Source organism: Rhinatrema bivittatum, chromosome 8, assembly GCF_901001135.1.
Source record: "Rhinatrema bivittatum chromosome 8, aRhiBiv1.1, whole genome shotgun sequence".
Classification (NCBI taxonomy): Eukaryota; Metazoa; Chordata; class Amphibia; order Gymnophiona; family Rhinatrematidae; genus Rhinatrema; species Rhinatrema bivittatum.
In genome coordinates this window covers 225,374,746-225,395,973 of record NC_042622.1, presented here as the reverse complement: position 1 = coordinate 225,395,973, position 21,228 = coordinate 225,374,746, and the positions used below count along the sequence as shown (strand labels likewise).

The window sequence follows — 21,228 nt, the reverse complement described above, 5'->3', positions numbered from 1 at the left end:
GTGGGGAGGTCCCGAAGAGCGGGGTGAGAGACACAGCACTGAGGAACCCCACAGTATACAAGTTGGGCTGGAGAGCAGTACCTGGGCAGAGACCTCCGAGAGGGTGGCGCTAGGCAGTCCCGAGGAGTGGGAATGCGAGGCAGGAAGGGCAGGAGGTTTACTGCTGAGGCAACCCCGAGGGGCAGAGCTGCATAGCAAGGAAGGTACTGATGCAATGGCATAGGCTAACCCGTGGAGTGGGGAAGCCCGAGTCGAGTCTCCAGTTAATGACGTAAGCAACCCCGAGAAGCGGGGAAGGTGTGGGGTACAGTCACTGAAGTAAATGAAGGCACAGCTCCGAGGAGCGGGGAAGCCGGCGGGTAGGACTCCTGGAAGGAGCAGGGGAAGCCAAGAGACCAAGTCTCCGGAGATGGTGCACTCAGGCCCCCGAGCCAGGGTCCAGAGTCCAAGGAGGGTCCGAGACAGTCACCACAGGTCTGAGGAGGCAGGAGCTAGTAGAGAAGCGATGGAACTTGTTGCCAGGTCGGCTAGCAAGGGACAAAGGTGGTGCTTAAGAACCCTGACCAAGTGATGTCGTCAGTCAGGGACGCCCCTGAGGTTCCTGCCGTAGCATCTTCAAAAGAGGGCCTGGTGGTGTGTGTGTGCCTAGGAAGGCCCAGAGTTGGCGTGGCTGGCGGCAGCGTCCCGGCTACCACGAGGAACCTTGAGATACGCGGCAGTAGAGGCTAGCCCCCGCCTCGAGCAGGCCCGGAGAGGTGAGCAGAGCAACACAAGACGTGAGCAGACACGGGTCGCAGCCATCTGTGACCAAATATTTACAGCATAAATATATACCAGCCACAAATAAATAAAACACCAAAGACTGGCATAAAATATATAGGATAATCTAAGAACCATCTTTATTTACAATATTTTTATGCTGCCCAATATTGAAACATAAGAACATGCCATACTGGGTCAGACCAAGGGTCCATCAAGCCCAGCATCCTGTTTCCAACAGTGGCCAATCCAGGCCATAAGAACCTGGCAAGTACCCAAAAACTAAGTCTATTCCATGTAACCATTGCTAATGGCAGTGGCTATTCTCTAAGGGGCGGATTTTAAAAGGAGCGCGAATAGCCTACTTTTGTTTGTTTTGCTCCGAAATCGGAGCGGCCTCGGAGGGAATCCTCTAACGCCCTCCCCTCACCTTCCCCTCCCTTCCTCTACCTAACCCACCCGCCCGGCCCTGTCTCCACCCCCCCTTACCTTTGTTGGGGGATTTACGCCTCCCGGAGGGAGGCGTAAATCCCCGCGCGCCAGCGGGCCTCCTGCGCGCCGGGCCGTGACCTGGGGGCGGGTACGGAGGGCGCGGCCACGCCCCCGGACCGCCCCGGGCCGTAGCCATGCCCCCGGACCGCCCCGGTCCATAGCCATGCCCCCGTACCCGCCCCCAAAACGCTGCCGACACGCCCTGAAAACGCCGCGACGACCGGGACCGCCCCCGACACGCCCCCCTCTGAGAACCCCGGGACTTACGCGAGTCCCGGGGCTCTGCGCGCGCCGGTAGGCCTATGTAAAATAAGCTTCCCGGCGCGCAGGGCCCTGCTTGCCTAAATCCGCCCGGTTTTGGGCGGATTTAGGCGAGCAGGGCTCTTAAAATCCGCCCCTAAGTGAACTTAATAGCAGGTAATGGACTTCTCCTCCAAGAACTTATCCAATCCTTTTTTAAACACAGCTATACTACTGCACTAACCACATCCTCTGGCAACAAATTCCAGAGTTTAATTGTGCGTTGAGTGAAAAAGAACTTTCTCCGATGAATTTTAAATGTGCCCCATGCTAACTTCATGGAGTGCCCCCTAGTTTTTCTATTATCCGAAAGAGTAAAAAAACAATTCACATCTACCCGTTCTAGACCTCTCATGATTTTAAACACCTCTATCATATCCCCCCTCAGCCGTCTCTTTTCCAAGCTGAACAGCCCTAACCTCTTTAGTCTTTCCTCATAGGGGAGCTGTTCCATTCCCTTTATCATTTTGGTAGCCCTTCTCTGCTTAGTTTACACAATAAGACATCCACAATAAAATCAAAACACACAGAACACAGCAAATGAATACAGTACTGCTTAAACAAGGCTTGACACGTGGCATCCATGAATAGTCTGCTGCTCAAGACTGTCTGGCAATGCAAGCCGAAACAAGAAGTCTTCCACATTTTCTTAAAAGATTTCCAAAGCTTGAGGGCAGCCACCAAAAAGGACTGCTTGCAGGTCTCTGAGAGTCTCACACACTGTATAGAAAGTACCTCCAAAAGTCCTCTTTGTGAGGACCTTGATTGTGGATGTGCAGCATGGATTTCATCCATGATAGAGCATCCGTGCTGATCATTGTATGGACTAATCAAGCAACCTTGTATTGAGCTCCTAGCATTGACTAGGAGCTAATGCAATCCTTGCAGTGCTGGTGATAGATGGGCTCTCTTGTTCGTGCCGGTTAATAAGCGGGAAGTGGAATTTTGAAGAAGCTGGAGAGCATATAATGCATAAAATGGAAAACCAATATACAGCGCATTACAGTAGTCCAGGCTAAGCTCTTTAATTACATCTAGCACAAATAGCAAACTAAAATTAGCAGAAAAAGGCCTGGGTAAAGAGCCATGACTTAAGCTGGCATCTCAACTACTGAGCATAGCGGGAAGACAAATATTTCTTTTGGGATGATATTCCGTAGGGCAGATGCAGTTTTTGGAAGCCCTCCTACTTACCTACTCACTCCTTTATGTAACTAAGTAAATAAAGGTGCTGCTGTCCTGTTCTTCATCAGAATACAGCACAGACAGATGGAAAGCTGATCTTCATCGGGGGTCCCATGCAGGTGTCAGCATGAATACATCATGGACAGCTGAAGAGTGGATTTAGGGGAAAAGATGCTTAACATAAGCTTTGTGGCCATAATAAAAATGCAAATATAAGAAATACTAGTGAAAAGTGCTAAGCATTGCTTGGGTAGTATCGTCTATCACAGCTGGGGGGTGTGTGGGCCTGTACCTCTGGGTTTGGGGGGGCCTGAGCCTCTGCCGGTTTGTGGCTGGCTGTGCATGTGCCCGTGTGTGTGTGTCTGCCTGTGCCCATGTGTGTGTGTCTGCGTGTGCCCGTGCCTTTGTGTGTGTGGCTGCCTATGCATGTGCTCGTGTGTGTATGTGTGGGGAAATCCTGGCAGATACAGAACAGATTGTCCTTGCACAGTGCTCCTTCCACTGTTCCGAACACTTCCTGATGTCCAAACATAGACATGATAATGTGACTGACAAACATCACACAAGCCTTATATATATTCACATACATAATAAGGCAGCATAGAAATAGGACCTAAAAAGGAACATACTGGGTCAGACCAAAGTCCATCAAGCCCAGCATCCTGTCTCCGACAGTGACTAATCTAGGTTGCAAGTACCTGAAGGATCCCAGGAATAGCAATAGTTTTCTTTAAAATACCTGGCTAATAATGTGTTGCAGGCTCCAGAATCTTGTCCAAACCATTCTTGAACTCCACTATGCACAGTCTCCTTGATCACATCTTCTGGCAACAGATTCCACAGCTTGATAGTAAGAACATAAGAAGTTGCCTTACTGGGTTAGTCTGAGCTTCCATCAAGCCCAGCATCCTGTTTCTAATGGTGGCCAATCCAGGTATGGAGAATGGGGGGGAATTTTTAATCCTTATTAGTTTTAATTGGGAGTTATTTGATGCGTCTGCTGTCTTGAAATATTTCATTGGTGTTTGGCAAATTTTTATATGAGATTTTAATTATTGGATATTTTTCTATTTGCCAGGTGTTTAGAAATATAAATCAATTATATTTATATAGATATTTTTTATTGTATGTGAAGTTTTTTTTATGAGGAATGGTACTATTTCTGTTTTTTCGTTGTTGCCCTGCACCAGTTCAGTTTTTGGCTGCACAGCTTGATTTGCCACCTAGGGAAGTGTGCTGGGCAGACTGGCTGGCCCATTGGGCTTTCTCTGCCATCATTACTATTTATGGTCTCTCTATTCTGTTGTAGCAAAAAGTGCTCAGAGTTGCTTGGATAGTCTGCTCTGTAACTGCCTGCGTGTGGGGGTGAACGTTTGAAGGGGGGGGGGGGGATCTTGTGGGCATGCGCCTGCCTGTATGGCTCCAAGTGTGTTCTGCAGGGTTTTCTGATTTGCACTAGAGCAGTGTCTAAATATAACTTACATGCACCTCAGAAGACAGTCCCTTTTTTTTATTGCAGAACCTGTTTTTTTTATATAAATACTCTCTTTTATTGTGTTTGTGGGAGGAGGGGCGCAAGGTTCTCCTTAGGCCCTAATATCCCTGCACAAGCGCCCACCCCCCTCCCTCTTTCTTGTCCCAGCTCCTCAGCGGCTGTATGCTGCTGCTTCTGATTGGCTGCAACTGCTGTCGGTCACCGTGAGAGCCCTCCTTTGAGGGAGGGGTTTAGAGGGTTTTCCCCTGGTTAGTGCACAAGAGCATCGGAACCGAGAGCCCGGTGGGTTTTCCTTCCTGGGCTGAGGGGCACCAGCAGTGCTAGAATAGGGAGAGAAGAAAAAAAATGTAAGCAGGGCAAAGTAAAAAAAACCAAATACAAACCCAAACCTTCAGCAGCAGATTCCAGGCTCTCTGGATTGGCTGCTGCAGGGGGGGCTTTTAACATTTATTTATTTATTTATTATCCCCTTATTTTGCAAAAGGTCTGCATTTGAATCTCTTGCTTGTAATAACGACAGCTGACGCTTTTTGTCAATAAATGAGGTAAGTTTAGTATTTCCCCTTTCAAGTGGTTTATGTATGGTATGGAATTTGATTTTTTTTTATTTTTTTTTGGCGGGGGAGGCAGCAGAAGGTAAGGAGAAACAGAATCCTGGCTTTTTATCTAAGCACAACGTTGCTTGTCTTTGTAGATAAGGGTCGTGCTGCTGCTTTTAAATGTAGGTCTCGCAATTATGGATTCGTTGATGTTTTGGGGAAAAAAAATGTAATTGCATTTTAGAAAACGGAGGCGTTTTTTTTTCTTCCTCTCTCGTTTAAATGACTATATACAGACCCCTGCAGGAAACCTTCGTTCTCTGACAGGCTGCAGATTTTGGTGACTTGCTCAGGGGCTGGACGGGTCATGGAGCCTGGGCCATTCTTTCTGCATTTTTGTTTTCGGGATGAGAGGGCGGGGGGGATGATCCTGCAGTTCTCTGTGCACCTGTAAAATGGATAGACTGGAAATCTCACTTTCCTGGGAGAAGAGATCAGAGAGCCAGGGCCAGGTTAGAAAAAGCTGCTTTTTTTTTTTTTTTTAATCCCCAAACCTGACACTTCGGTATTTGTGTTCTGCAGAGAATAACAGGACACCTCCTCACCCCATGCAAAGCTTCGGATGCGGGGGTGGCGGAGCGAGAGACCGTCTTATCTCTTAGATGGCGGTATTTCATTATCATGGAGCCTGGAGTCAGAACAGATGAAATATTTTGTTGTTTTTGGCAGAGGTGCCTGGTTCCGTGCTCCCCTCCCCCCTTCCTTTTTTTCTGGCAAACAGACTGCGGAGGCTAATTGCATCTCCTGTATTTTATCAGTTTGAATGGCTTCTGTGTTTAACCCTTTGAGAGTTAGTGGAGACATGGTAAAATCTGGAACTGCAGGTCCCGATTTTCACTGGAAATTTCCCTTCTCTGGAGCTGGAGAAAGTGCTGCCAGGGTTAGGGGCTTTGCAGTAAAGGCTCGCGAGCCCTAGCGAATGTTTTATTGCAAGCTTTGCTCAAGCCTGAAAGGAAATCACATTTGTTCAGTCTTCGATCAGTAGCATGATCTTTTCTGAGACTGGCATGTAGCAAGGCATAGACTTAAGTATGCTTCCAACTTAGAACTTGTTTTTTTTTTTATTTTATTTTCAGAAATAAGCAGTGAAATGTTTACCTGTATTCATTTAATTAGCTGGGATATGACAAGGTAACAGTCGTTTTAGGCCACTGCCTGCCCTAGTCCTGTTGACTGGATTATTTTTCTGTCTCCTCAAAATTTCATTCTTGGTTCTACACGCCCCTTCTAATATTTCTCTCCCCCCAAGACACTTTTAGTTTTAATAGTTACTTTTTGTTCCTCAAAATCTATGCATCCTTTTTGTAATAACCATTCCCTGATAATTTTAAAAAAATCACTTCCCACATAGATCTGCTCATGTTTTATGCATGTTCTGCATGAGCTAAGTAAGCTTTCAGGCAGCGAACAGCACAGCTGCACCCTCACTTCTGTAGTTTCATCAGGGTGCAGGCGGCAAAGCAGAAGGAACACAGGAAAACTGCAAACTATTTAGTTTGCTTAAAAAAAATAATTAGAAATAAGAGAAAAAGCCAAAAGGACTATTTTGGTTTAATGATATCCAGGCACCAATTTTTATGACATGTCATCCAATTTATTTGATTTCGTTATTTGCAAACCCCTGCCCATTTGCTGATGAGTGCTGTCTAGCATCAACATAATTATTATGGAATGTTGAAGGTAGATTTATATTCTGTGCATTAGCATCCAAGTAACAAAATCATCAGCATCTTTAAAGAAGAAAACGGCCCAGTTTATTTTCAGCTGGCATATTATTGCTTATGAATCCCAGTTTCTCTCTAATTCTGCCTTTTCCAGTAGAGATTGCAAAACAAAAGTAAAACGTTATTCCAACGCATCATAAAATACAGATTCATAGAAAGTAAAGAGATTGTGGACGTCTATATTTCTTATAAGAATAAGAGTGTGCATAAAAAGGCTATTTGCATTTTCCTGATTAGAGATGGGTCTAATGATGATGATATTATGAGTGGATGCAGCAATATCATCAGTTCCTCTCTTAATATTTAATCAGCAGTTATCACTAGCAAAAACATCAGTATGTGCTTGCATCGAAAACGCATCTGTATAACAGAAGATGCTCACGTCCCTATGGCTATTTGTATTCGATTTAACAAAAAAAAAAAAAGCTATACCGTAAGAAATAATTCCAGCGTCATTGGAATAAGCAAAATGTGTGATAGACTTCCATGCATTTTTTTTTTAAACTGAAATTAACAACTGTGAAGTGGTTTCTCCCCTCGGGAGTTATCAGGTTATTGCGAAAGTGAAGGCAGATGATATACTATTAAATATGTTCGGTTCCATGTAAAGCTCCGCTCTCTGTTGAGCAGTTCTTCGTTTTATGTAAACCGGAGTGATTTGTAGTCCCTACAAGAACTTCCGTATATAAAAATTAAAAATAAATAAATAAATAACACTGGCCTTGATTTATTCATAGTCACAAAATGGGAGGCAGGGAAGAGAGCCTTTGGTACACCCCGCCCCAAATCCGAGCCCAATTCGAAATTAAGTAACTCGTGACCGATGTTATTGGAGGGAGTGGGATTGGAACTTGGGTCTCCAGATTTCGTAGATCGGTAATTTGGGTTGGGGGGGGGGGGATTTTTCCAGTAGGATAAAATGCTAGTCCAAAATAACTGGTCCTATTCACTGTCAACATCTCTTACTTTCATCCTCGATTAAACACAGGGTATTGGACTATAATGGGGTTAACGTGCAGTGGAAACCTTGCCACTGTAGTCCGATGAAGAAATTGAGTTTCTTTGCTTGCTTTTCTGTTTCTGAGTCCTCTTGCTTTGGAGCCCGTTCCCGTGACACTCTCTTTTAACAGCAGCAATGTCTATCAAATGCCAGTTCTCCGCAGAAGTAGGTCAGTGATTTCTCTGGCTGGCAGGATTTATTCTGCTGGTGAGTCAGGGAGCAGAGAGCGTTTCAGGTGCAAAAGATTCCGGGCGCTTGACAGCGTCTTTGTGATTCAAATACAGCCCTTGGAAAGCTGTGACATGAAGAATTCAAGCAAAGGGAAAAAAAAAGTCCCACGTCCTTACTCAGCCTGGATGTATTGGGCACAGCTGAAAGGAGCCCCCCCTCCCCCAGCTCATTCTGGACGGCTCCTGCAGGCCCCTCCGCAAAGCGGAGCTTGAAGCCTTTTAAAACAGGATGAAGTTGGCATTGAGTTATCGGTGTAAAGCTGCATTGTTTGAGCCACATTCAACCACTATCCTGCAGCTGGGCTCCTGCCTGGCCTTCAGCTTACTGATGAGGCTTATGGGTGTTTGCCAAAAGACACAGAATGAGAGGCAAGGGAGGGCCGATTCTGTACCGATCGGATCGCTGCAATAGATAATCGTAGATCCTCTAAACAAAATATTAGGCCCTTAACCCAGTGCTGCAGCTCGGAAACAGCGCACAATCGTGAAGGCTGACTTTCACGTTACCTAACGTCTTCTGAAGGCTTTTTTTTTTTTTTTTTTTTTAACTCGCTGCGGGGCTGTTTGTGAGCTCTCTCCATGGTGCTGTAACCACTGACAGGGAGCCATCGGCGGGCAGCTTGAATTGCAACCCCTCCGGGATAGGGACACATCCATGCACACACTCACGAAGACGTCCATGGGCTATGCACGTGCAACCCGTATTACGAAACCATTTTGGTACAATCCAGTGATTTCCCCCCCCCCCCCCCCCACATGATTTGATCCAGTCTGAGGGAAGGAGGCAGTGCTCCTGCAGAGAAGGTGAGGCAGACTGTGCTGGAGAGGAAGGAAGCTGCAGGTGCTGCTACTGGTGAAATGGCTGCTGTGTTTTACCAGCTGTTAACTGCTCTCAGAGAGCATCGTGCACAGCTTTAGGTGAACGGACTCTGCTGAGGTGGTGGTGGTGGATCATTTTATGCCAGTACTAATAAGAGAGGCTGTGAACTGACACTTGGTCAGTTTTTTGTTAAACCTGGAATGCTGTGAAAACTGATTGTGAATCACTGTCCCAGTTCAGATCTTAAGCAACTGTTTTTTGAATATCGAGGAATGTCAATAATTATGTTGGGCAACATAACAACATCTTGTCATATTGCTACAGAAATTCAGTAAGTTGGAAACAATTCAACTGGTGTGGACATAGGCATTTATTTAAAAACTGTACCAATACGTTGAGCAATATACAGGGATGGCGCGTCCCAATAGAAAATTAGGTGGTCGCCTAGGGCGCCAGCCATTGGGGAACGCCAAAGAGCAGCCACGTGGGGCCGCGAGCGGAGCCCATCTCACGGCTGAGAGTTAGTAGAGACTCTGGCCACGAGCAGAGCTTATCCTGCTCGCGGTCAAGAGGAGCAGCAACTCGGCAGGCCGCAAGCAGCACCCATCCTACTCAAGGCCGAGGAATGCCGTCGGCGAGCCACGAGCAACGCCCATCCTGGTCACAGACAAGAGAAGCAGAATCTTGGTGGGGCATGAGCAACGCCTCTACTTTTTTTTTTCTTTTTTATTATTTTTTGTGTGTGAGAGTGAGAGGGGATTGTGTGTGTATGAGAGAGCAATGGTGTGAGAGGGAGGGAGCCTGTGTAAGGGTGCATGTGTGTGAATGAGACAAGAAACCTAAGTGTGTGTGTGTGTGTGTGTGTGTGTGTGTGTGTGAGAGGGGGGGTCTGTCTGAGTGAATGAGGTCGGAGCTGGGGCCTGGACTGGGGGTGGAGGGGTGCATGGGCGCAAAGCAGAAGGTTTGCCTAGGGCTCCCAATAACCTTGCATCTGTCCTGGCATTATAGCCTCTGGTCCCCCTTTCTGAAGAGAAGATAATCCTTGTAAACCCCGATAGCCTGTACACACACAATACTGTCCGACAGCATGGCTGACCTATAATGTCATGGGTGCAGTGTGCCGCCTTCCGACTTCTAAATTGTAAATAGAAAGGACGTTTATGCTTTAGCTTTTTAGCAAGTTACTTATCTCTGATTGGATTGGGCTAAGAACAGCTCATTGGACCTAGCTGCACTTCAGGAACATAAGTGACTTTTGTCCATGCATGGGAGAGTGAGGCTATTTCATAGGAGGACAGCTTATTCATGTAAAAAAGAATTATTCTTATTGTATTCCCCATTTAACCAGAAGAATGTGCACCTGGCCTTGAGGGGAGTGAGGATCAAGCATTGTGTGTGCCATGAGGCGGGGGCAAGCCTGGATTGCTATATAGGTCTACTAGACATTGTCTGGGGCGACACAAAGCGCCTAGGATCCCAACATGTTGTGGTAAACCCAGCCACATCACCGTGTCACCTACCTCGTTTAGATACTGCAGTTGCACATCTCATTGCAAGAAGCAGAAGTTTGTAGCCCTGGTAGTGCGCACAGAGTTGGGGGGGAGGGGAGGGGGGGGGGTTGTTGTGGTATCGGTCTGCGGCTTTCACTGCAAGATATGGAGGCTGTGAACCCCAGGGAAACTACCATGCGCCCCCATCCCAAGCCATATCTGCCCTTCCTAGAAAGGAAAAGGGGCAGTAATACTAACATCTGTTTATTAGCTCATTTTAGATTTATATTCAGCCTTTCAGCCGCTTTAAAGCGGATTGCATTCAGGTACTGTTGGTATTTCCCTGTCCCCAGAGGGCTCGCTATCTATCTAGGGTTTTTATCCAAGGCAATGGGGGGTGTGTGGGGGGTGTGTGTGTGTGATGGTGAATTGCCCAAGGTCACAGGGAGTGGTGGTGTGATGTGAATCCTGCCTTCCCTCATTCGTAGCCCACTGCTCTAACCACTAGGCAAAACCTAAATCGGGAGGTGGGGGGAGATGCAACGCAGGCAGAAGTTCAGCTCACTTTGATGCGGGAGCAGGACTTTTGGCATTCAGAATTCTCAGGTTTGGGGAGTAGAAAGTTTCAGGAGGATAGTACGACTCAGAGGCTGCATTACACAATGAATCTCATGGGCTCTGATCCTAGCTTTGGCCAGACCATAAACTTTTTGGCCAAGTCACTTGATCTTCCTGGGACTCAGTTTACTCAACTTGAGGTTGAATAACAGTAACTTTGACAGATAAGCTGCCAGGCCTGGTAACTGTTGTATGATGGGTGTTTCAAGTGAGTGTTGAGTTGTTGCTTAGGCTGCACTCCTTGGACGGCAGCTTCCAGTGCGTCATCTCTTGCACTGCTGGAAGATTAGAGAGGTTTGGGCAAGAAGACAAGTTGATTTTGAGGCTTGCAAGCAGCTCTCTTCGGCAGTACTCCCTGAGTGCCGCAGATGGAATGAAATAAGGAAGAAAGCTATTTCATTGGCTTTGAAGATTACATATTTTTTCCTACTGTTTTGCTTGTGTCTGTCATTTGAAGTCAGATCTTCCAGAAGGAAGCAAAGTAAGTTCATGAATTCTAGTACTAGTTTTATTATTCGTTCAGCTACAGTCTCTTCGACTCATGCTTTTTTTCCTTTCTTGTACAGGGACTGTACAAGAGAGAAGGGGCTGGTTTCTCTATTTATTTATTTATTTTTTAAATTTAATGAAGAAAGACAAAGATCCTTCATCATACAATGATGGCTCTGGATTAAACTCTGCTTTTTGGTGGAGATTGTTGCTGTTCAGGCCACAGGTATCTTTAAGGTCTGTGTATCATCCAGGGCAGATGAACTAGTTCTGTATGCAGAGGTTTTCAGGCCTGTTTCCAAGGCTATTTGGTTGCACCACTGCAAAAGTGATCAGGTCAGTAGCACCAGGCCTGGTTTCATGGTTTCAGTGCCACTGTTGGTCATGTGTTAGGTGTTAAATACTGCAGACACATTCTACCCCAGAGGTGGCTTCTGCTTTTGTCTCTCTTGATTCTTAAATGTCCCACTGTTGTGGGCTGCAAAGAAACACTTATCACCGGCAGCTCAAAGAGAAAAGTCATTTATTGAGATATCCCAGGAGAGTGCAATTACCAGCAAGGGCAATTTTGGAACAGTTGTAGAGAACTTTAGTGATTAAATAGGTCACCACCTCTAATTAGCAAACTCACTGGTCTGCAAACATTTTCCTAATTTTGTTAGCATTATAATTTTATCTCATATAAGCTAATAAGATTGAATTTTTGGCAATTCATGTGATTTCTTGAAAATTAAGTCCAGAAGGGAAACATGAAACTCATTGCTGACCCTTAGCATACTTTTTTGATCTTTTACATACTTTTTAATATTTTCAGCAGCTTTTGCTATTCCTACAAGTCTAATCAGTATAATATGCACTGTCAGCGTGAAATGTGAACATAGAGCTAAGATGGGATGCAAGCACTAACCTTTGGTACATTTCAGCATTTTCAAGTACTCTCTTTCTACAGTGAACTTGTAGCACTAGTCTTCTCTAGAACATTTATTTGCAAAAAATATGATATGATATATACATAAAGGTAATGACTTATACTGTAGCTTGCCTTTGCTTTGCATCTCTGCCTCTTCACCATGCTGAGAGAGACCTCTTACAGGTGTATTTTTCATAAGAACTTTGCAGAACAAGGACGAAATGTGCTGGAGGCACACCCATGACGTAGATTAGAAAAGTCTTTCCGTTTGTGTGAAATCACTGTGCCGTGTGTTAAGCTTCCAGCAGGCCTTCCCTCTGTCTTTAGCACTTGGCACTGCTGCAATTTCCAGTCTGCGTTTTTATAATTCACTGTGACAGCCTTCAACATACAAAGTCAAATGTTCACCAAAGCAGGAATAGTAAGGCCTGCATTTCTGTCAAAGGAAGTAATGATGTAACCTTGAATTGGGTGGCAAGACTTTTTTTTTTTTAAGGTCTTCAGTGATTGCCATCCTTTCTCTCTCTCTCTCGCTCTCTCTCCACCCCCCCCCCCCCCCCCCAACACACATACTTATCCAGATCAATGAAATAAAGGATAATACCTTCTGTAACATTTACACGAAGATAGCATTCAGGCCAGGGGGTGGTGGGTGAGCAGATTTAAGATTTTATATGTGTGTGTTTGAAGGGGAGGAGGGTTCATATCTCCCTGGAAATGTGAGTGTTTCAGTTTGTTTATATGAAAAACAGAGACTCAGACTATCCATCCTCAAAGCAAATGCTGGCGGATAAGTAGTACACGTCCTGTATACAAATGCAACACTCAACAAGCCACACATTCCAGTAAATGAAATGGAAATAGAATGCTTTTTCTGCTATTGTTATGGTTTTCCATCATTATAATGTTCCCGCACTCCCCTGCGCTCATCGTGTTTGCCTCCTCCCAACTCCTTTCCATGTTATTCTTTTTACCTTTTTTTTTTTTTTTTTTGTCTCGCCGCCTTACTTTCTCACCCCACCACCACATCTCCCCATACTTTCAGTTTCTTGTCCTGCCTCCCTCCCCATGGGCTGACGAAGGCTGGCTCCTGCTTTAAGCCCCACTCAGGCTGTAGACTCCCCTCCATTACCTCTTCCTCTGGCTCAGTACCAGAGATGTCATCCTAGCTGCTGCTTACTTCCTCCTAGCAGCAGGGCTCCCCTTTGTCTTCCTTATACCACCCGTAAGTGTAAACCCCTTTCCCAGGCTCTGTGCACTGCAGGTAAGCTTGTGGGCATACAAGCCAGATGTGTGCAGTTTTACCCACAGAAATGCCTTTGAAAATTGCCCTCCTTCTGTCCTGAAAAATAAGCCGACTTCCTGGTTCCAACTAGGAGACTCTACTACTATCATAAGGAAACTTTCAATGCAATTAGAGCCTCCCTCATTATAACTGGGAATTTTGCCACTTTAAAGAGTCGTCCCTTAGCTTAAAGCTGGAGACTTACCCTTTTAACAGTAGATGTCTTACCTGTATGCTTCCCAACCCTGTCTTGGATGCACACCTATCCCAGTCTGTTTCACAATTAATATGCATGAGAGAGCTGCATCTATCTACTGGGTCTCAGTGAATGCAAATCTAACTTTTGCAAAATTCATTAAGGATATCCTGACAATCAGACATGTGCCTCCATCACAGGGATGGAACCACAGTCTGCTATTGCTGGCATCAGTAGCATGAGGTCTTCTTTGTGTTTGGGTACTTGCCAGGTTCTTATAGCCTGGATTGGCCACTGTTGGAAACAGGATGCTGGGCTTGATGGACCCTTGGTCTGACCCAGCATGGCAGGTTCTTATGTTCTTAACTGGAGCAAGGTTTGTGCATCACAGCAATATCCTGGAAGAAAATGGGACTCCAGGAGATATTGTTCTAAAAGGAAATTCTTATAATGGGATTCCCTTGTAGAGTTATGCATGCCTGCAATTCTGTAATGCCAGTCCTAGAATTTCACCTACAGCAGCCTTCCTTAATCACTTAGAGGCCGATACAGTACAGTGCGCTCCGGAGTGCACTGTTAACCTGCGATTGGACGCGCATTTTCCCTTACCCCTTATTCAGTAAGGGGCCGAAAACGCGCGTCCAATCCGCCGAACCTAATAGCGCTCGCAACATGCAAATGCATGTTGATAGCCCTATTAGGTATTCCCGCGCGTAACAGAAAGTAAAATGTGCAGCCAAGCCGCACATTTTACTTTTCAGAAATTAGCGCCTACCCAAAGGTAGGCGTTAAATTTCTCCAGGCACTGGGAAAGTGCACAGAAAAGCAGTAAAAACTGCTTTTCTGTGCACCCTCTGACTTAATATCATGACGATATTAAGTCGGAAGTCCTGAAACTTTTCAAAAGTAAAAAAAAAAAAATTTGAAGTCGGCCAGCGGCTGTCGGGTCGAAAACCGGAAGCTCAATTTTGCCAGCATCCGGTTTCCGAGCCCGTGGCTGTCAGCGGGCTCGAGAACCGACGCCGGCAAAATTGAGCGTCGGCTGTCAAACCCTCTGACAACCGCCGCTCCGGTCCAAAAGGAGGTGCTAGGGACGTGCTAGTGTCCCTAGCACCTCCTTTTGCCTGTTTTTACTGCCAGGCCTCATTTAAATACAGAATCGCGCGCACAGGAGAGCGGGCGTTTGCCCGATCTCCCGCGGACTTTATTGAATCAGCCTGTTAGTTGCTGATCACAAAAAGTAGGCATTTATTGATTTTCCTTTTTTTTTATTTCTGCAGTTTACGATTAATACTTATTATTATTATTATAATATAAGGGAGTGTTTTTCTTCATTGAAAGTTTGACTTCTTAAGTGAGAGAATTAAAATCCCTCAAAACAAACCCCAGACTGCTGAAGTAACAACACTGGGTAACGTTTAAGGAAAACAGTGCAGGAGCCTGTTGGCAGCTGCTGATGGAGGCTAGTGCTTGAAACCGTCCCCCTTTGCAAACTGTGAGGAATAATTTAACTTGATGTGGCACTGAAGAATAGACAAGCTAAACCATTCAAGTCAAACAATCTATGAGAAAAAAAAGGACTCTGAGTTCCAGAAGGGAGGACGTGTAACATTCCCGCTACCACTGGGGCAGACGCAATACGATGCGGAGCCGAGCACACTCTTAACCTGCAGCCGGACGCGGGTAGAATAGGCGCTAATCAATCCCCCTAATGCAATAAGGGGATTAGCACTTATTCAACGCGCGTCCAACGCGGAGTGAATCTTATAGCACTCATTACATGCAAATGCACGTGAATGAGGCTATTAGGCATTCACTCCCGATGCAAAACGAGCAGGCGTTAATAGCTGTGCGCTTCAAAAAAAAAAGATGAAAAATAAAAGAAAACAAATTGACAGTCTGACCCATCACAAAAACTCATGCCGCTAAACCCGGCGTTTGTTTTTTTGTGACTATCGTTCGCCAAAAACCAACGCCGATAAACTCTGCATCGGTTTTCCTTACTGCCGTACGGCCTCCTTGCTAACGCGACCCCCACTAATTTTAATATTGCATGGCGTTGAGAGAGCGGGCGCTGACTGTGTTCCGTGCCCGCTTTCTCCGTGAATTTATTGTATCGGCCACACCTCAACCCTGCAACGATGGGCCAGAGACTCCTATCTGAGAGCTAAAGCAGGTGCTTTTCTGATGCTGGATCTTTTCCTCTCCTGGAAGAGGTGGGAAGAGATTTGATTAAAAGGTGAAGAAGCTGTAAAATGGTTTTGACCTGCAGGTGGGATGAAAGATTTGTGCTTCTGTGCCACTCTGCATTACTACAGAGCCTTCTCTCTCTCAGTGTCAGGGAACAGGCTTCTGTGCCTAATGCTTTGGTTGGAAAGCATGGATTAGCCTAGGGTGTGAATCTTTTAAAAGCTTTATCTTGATCCCGGCACTTCTTGCATCTTCCCACTGGATTTAACATGGAAGAAGCTGAGAGGCACTGCCAGTTGTGGGTTTAAAAAAAAAAAAAATGTTATGCTTCTCAGTTCTCACTTGGCTCTAGGCAGCGATTCTGACATATTCCTGGAGCATCAAACAGTTGCTGTTGCTAAGGAAATTCATGGCACAATTAAAAAAAAAACCAAAAAAAACCCCCAACCCAGCAGCAGCCAGTGAGAGGATGGGATCCGCAGAGACTGGAGAAAGAGTGCGGCTTGATCCACTGCAGACTTTCTCCAAACAGCATAGGCAGCCCTATGTTGACTTACTAGTCTGGTGCCTTATTGACCTTTTTAAGACAATGAGTTTGGGTCATTTGGTAACACCAGTAAGAGTTGTGTTTTTTTCATGTTTAACAGATTTACTGCACAAAAAGATCATGCGTTCCTCAGCGGGCGTTTATAATGTGGAGCTCCTGTTGGGGTGGTGGGGACCTCTGGCCTTCTCTGCAAGGAGTGAAATCTGTAAAGGAAGCAGTGCCGCCCAGCCCTGGTGCTTTGGGGGCAGGAGAGAAATCTTTCCGTGCCTCACTAAGGGCCCTGTCACCCTTCAGGGTGTTATCTTATGTGGAGGACTCGCTTCTCGGGAGCGGGGTTTAAAGCTCTCCTATCTCTCAGCCACCTCGCTGCTCTCCCCCCCCCCCCCCCCCCATCACACTGCTTTTTGGCTTCATTGATTGTTCTATTATCGCAAGGTGACGAGGAATGATATGGTGGGTGAGCAGGGCCAGAGTCGCTCCACGTGGCCTCTGGAGTCCTTCAGTGCTCGGTGTGGTCGTTCCCTTTTCCAGGTGTCCAGCTGCATGTTTGCCTTGGCCGCTGGCTCTTGGTCTGCCCCTGACTCCAGGCTGTTTCCCTGGGGCTGTCGGGGGGGGGGGGGGGGGGGTGCCTCCCTCGGCCACACAGTGCGCATACAGAGGCTTTAAACCCAACACTGCTGGATGGGGATGGAAGGGAACCTGTGGCCCAGAAGGACGAAGAGTTGCTCCACCGTGTCCTACCGGCAACTTCCTGGAGTCAGCAGAGTTGGGGGAGGGGAGGGTGTAATGGGGGGGATGGGTCGGGGATGGGAGGAGAGGGCAGGCAGAGGGATACGTCTCATTTCCCTGCAGATGTTTTGAGGATTGCAACCAGTATTTATTTTCTGTGTTTGTAGACAGTCTCTCCCCAGAGGGCTACATACATAAGCACTGAAAAAAAAAATCAATTTAAACCATATTATTATTAAAATAGACATAAACAAGTCCAATCATTTATTGGATTAGATTATGACCCAAACAAGTCCAAGCACTGATCCAGGAAAAAAGCGTAATTTTAAAAGGATATGACAAACTTCAATATAATGACATTTTAACTTGGGTGGCAGATCTCCATATAGTAACAGAGTAGAGGAGCAAATACAAATAAGCTCTTGGCTAGTTTAAACTGGAAATTTTAAAACCAGGACAAACCTCGAGAATACCAATTTTCATAGCAAGGCACCTTACAAAGCTTCCTAAAAGTGGCCATCCCCCGAGGGATAGAATTCCAACAATTCCTCAGTCAGGAACATGACCTCCTGTTAGTTTGCACGAGTTTGATTCTATCTAGAACTTAAGCATTGATTGAGAGGCAGGCAGAGTTTGTCCTGGCACACATTGCTGCGTACGGCAGCCAAGAGATTGTGGCGCTGAATTATTTAAGACATTTTGCAGACCAAAAAGATGATCTTGCACTCCACTTTCTGAGCAGCTGAAAGCCAGTGCAAGGCCTTATGAATGGGCAGGATATGATCTTAATGCTTGGCTCCTGAACCAAACCGCAGTTTTGCATTGGAGTTGTCTTAACTGGGTCTTGGGGAATCCTTGTTTAAAGGGAATTACAGTAGTCCAGATGTGTAGGGAGCACTGTAATTTAGCTCATTCCCACCCCCCACCTCTCTCGAGAATGGATATAGGATATGAATGCTCCACAGATGGGGGGGAAAAAACCCCCAGGCCTTCACTGCCTCACTCGGGTGCATCTGCACGCTTGGGTGCCAGTCCAGAACAACTCTTGGGATCTTAAGTCTTCTGATTCAGTATTATCACTTTATCATGCAAAAAAATGTGTGCAAACAAGGTGCTCTTATTGATAGTCTTCACAGCATTTCTGTTTTTGAGTGTTTTAAGCTTAGTTTGTGGTTGGTCAGCCAGGCCGCAATCTCCTGTAAACATTTTTTTAAGCCTTTTCACTTTTTCCTGATTAGTTCCTAGGTCACCAATAATATTATGTTGTCTGGTTAAAAGATAAATGATGTATGCATTTTCTTTAATGAATTTGCCAAAGTCTCTCTTGTCTGGTGGTATGTCTTGACTATATTGTAAGCTCTATGTAGCAGGGACTTTCTCTCTCTTTTTTTATGTAGATTTGTACAGTGCTGTGTACATCTAGTAGCACCAGAGAACAAAGGTAGTAGTAGCTCCCCACTCCAGAGTCATTTCAGTTTGCAGTTGCTGCAAACTGGTTACAAGGAAATGCTGGCAATTTTCAAGTTTCTGCTGTAATATCTTTTGACAGCATTCCCTAAAAGTTTCTGCATTTCTTGTTTGTGTGTGTGTGTGTGTGTATATATATATATATATATATATATATATATATATCTCCATAATTGATATATGTTTGAAACTAGAGGAGGTGAGTGACAGGAAGCTAGGAGAAAACAGATTAATCACATGTTGCTTTTTTTTTTTCTCTTCCCGCCTCCCCCTGCAGGACACACAATGCTGACCAGCATCACAGACGGAATCATGTGTTGCCTTACAGGCAAGGCCACCAATTCTGTGGGCCCTGTGGACAGTGTGGAGTCCAGCGATGGCTTTGATTTTGTGGAGGTGAAGCCGGGAAGAGTCCTCAGAGTGAAGCACACCTTGCCTGTCCGCGATACCCATGAAGTACCGCCAGAGGAAGAGGAGAAGGGAGCGGTGCACTGCAAGCGCAAGATCACAGTCTACCGGAACGGGCAGCTGGTGATCGAGAACCTGGGAGATGTCATCCGTTCAGAAATCCTCCACTGCCACAACGGCAACGTGGAGCCCAACAGCATGCTGGAGGTGGAGCTGTCAGACTTCACCAGCACTGCCACTCAAGGCCACACGCCGACCAATCCCAAGGAAGCCGTGGGCACCAAACGCCGCAGGCGGAAGCCCAAAAAGACCATCAGCATTGACTGCAGGCGAAAGATAAGCAGCTGCAAGGGCTCACACAGCGATGTGGTTTTATTCTTCATTCACGGGGTGGGTGGCTCGCTGGATATTTGGAAGGAGCAGCTGGACTTCTTCTCCAAGCTGGGCTACGAGGTAGTGGCTCCTGACTTGGCTGGGCATGGTTCCAGCACTGCCCCACAGATTGCAGCGGCCTACACCTTCTATGCTTTGGCAGAAGATATGAGATCCATCTTCAAAAGATACGCCAAGAAGAGGAATATTTTAGTGGGACATTCATACGGGTGAGTAACTGGTCCCTTAACAGTCTGGAAGCTTCTCTGTGTGACATGGATTCTGAGATGCTGGGCCTGGTGGAGACCCCAGGAAAATGATGGACCTGAATGAGCTGGGGAGGGACTTGGATGCTATATTACATTTTATGAACTCCAGATGGAGGCTGTCCTTAGTACAATGCAAGTATTAAGAAAGGCATTAGCGGTAAATCTGCGAAACTGAGATCATACCCTGTCATGGAATGTACAAAAACGAACCCATCTGAAGACATTAACCCCATAGCAAAAAAATATGGGCAGTGATCCTAGGTAAGTCCCAAGCAGGGCTGGTGCTTCCATTAGGCAAACTAGGTGGTTGCCTGGAGCGCTAACAGTTTAGGGGTGGCAAACTCCCACCAGCATGAGACCAGGAACAAAAGAGCCAATACTGCTAAAGAATGGAGAGCTGTGCTGGAGCTGCTGCCAATAGGTAGGCTGAGAGTGTGGGGGGGGCAGATGCAAGACCGAGGGTTTACCTAGGACGCCAAATACTCTTGCACTGGCCCCAACCCCCAAGGAGTCAAAAGCTTCCTCCTGGTTAGCTTCCTTGCATGTATGGGTACTCCAAGGGAAACTCCTGGGAGTGATAATCCATGATGTATTAGGGACAGTTTTAGGCTTGCCTTCAATAAACAACTGCTCACATTGCATGCAAGAATTCTGCAGCCCAACCTACCTTAAGATTTCTCCTAAAATGTATTGGAATCAATTATTTACAACCTCTTCAATAAGGCATGCGAATTAAATAATATATCACGCTGATGCACTGGCCAAACTCCTTCTCAAACAATACATTTATTTGGAAACGGATTGCCAGCTCGCTCACTTAATGAGCACAGAGTAATTTGCAGTGCAATGCACCATTTTTGAAGGTTTTCTGAGTATCGGTTAATCAAAACAAATATTATCATATTACCATTAGCAATGCAGCAGCAGCAAACTGCAGAGGCTTTTGAAATGCAGGCAGACTGCATTAACAGCTCACGCCCTAATGAAGCTGAAAAGCGGTTTCCTAAGGGGGTTTGAAAAACATTAAAAATAAATAAATAAATAATCATTTTAAGATGTCCATTTCTGTGGCTGGTTACAGACATCAGGGTGTCCTGATTTGCGTGGCTGTGAGGGCAGTAAGGACTTAGTAAGGCAGTGCTCATTGCTTGGTAACAAAAGGGATGGGGGTGGGGCAGCTTTACACTTGGTTAAAGGGGATTGCTCACACCCTATGACTTTTTTCGTTAATTCTGAGGAGAGGCTGTCGGCATTAATAGGAGCCAGACACCTGATTTCTCAGGTAGCCGCCTGTTCTGCAGTAGAGGAGGGTCCCAGGCTCTCTTCCCTCCTCCCACTGCTGCTCTTTAATTAGCAGACAAGTCACTGGTGATGCCCTGGATCTCCACCACCCCGCAGAGACATGGGGGGGAGATTAACCAGCCAGGGTGGTGGCAGTGTCCTATAAATAGCCAGAAGCACAAGAAAGTCAATTAGGTGGTAAGCAGAGAAACCATCAGGCAGCCCCGGAAGCCAATGTAGTTACTGTGGATATCTGCATAAGATACAGTTCATTTGGTAAAAAGAAAACTCCCCTTCACCTTTTTATGGTTCTCCTCTCAAGATTCTCATGCAGCCATGTCCCAGTGCATTAGGGAAGCTGTGTGCCTCAGCC

At 46.0% G+C, this 21,228-nt stretch overlaps 1 protein-coding gene across 4 annotated transcripts in view; it reads left to right on the top strand.

Moving 5' to 3' along the window:
- ABHD8 (abhydrolase domain containing 8) overlaps nucleotides 1-21,228 on the top strand; it is a 33,569-nt gene that overhangs the window by 7,356 nt on the left and 4,985 nt on the right. The window contains exons 1-2 of one of the 4 annotated variants that reach the window (XM_029613893.1): nucleotides 4,503-4,776; nucleotides 18,803-19,535. In XM_029613893.1, the coding sequence (XP_029469753.1) occupies nucleotides 18,811-19,535 (725 nt within the window). In that variant the 5' untranslated portion in view covers nucleotides 4,503-4,776; nucleotides 18,803-18,810. Of the gene's footprint in view, nucleotides 1-4,502; nucleotides 4,777-11,072; nucleotides 11,194-11,518; nucleotides 11,538-18,802; nucleotides 19,536-21,228 lie in introns of those variants that run through there. The other 3 variants (XM_029613895.1, XM_029613897.1, XM_029613894.1) reach the window with 3 other exon arrangements.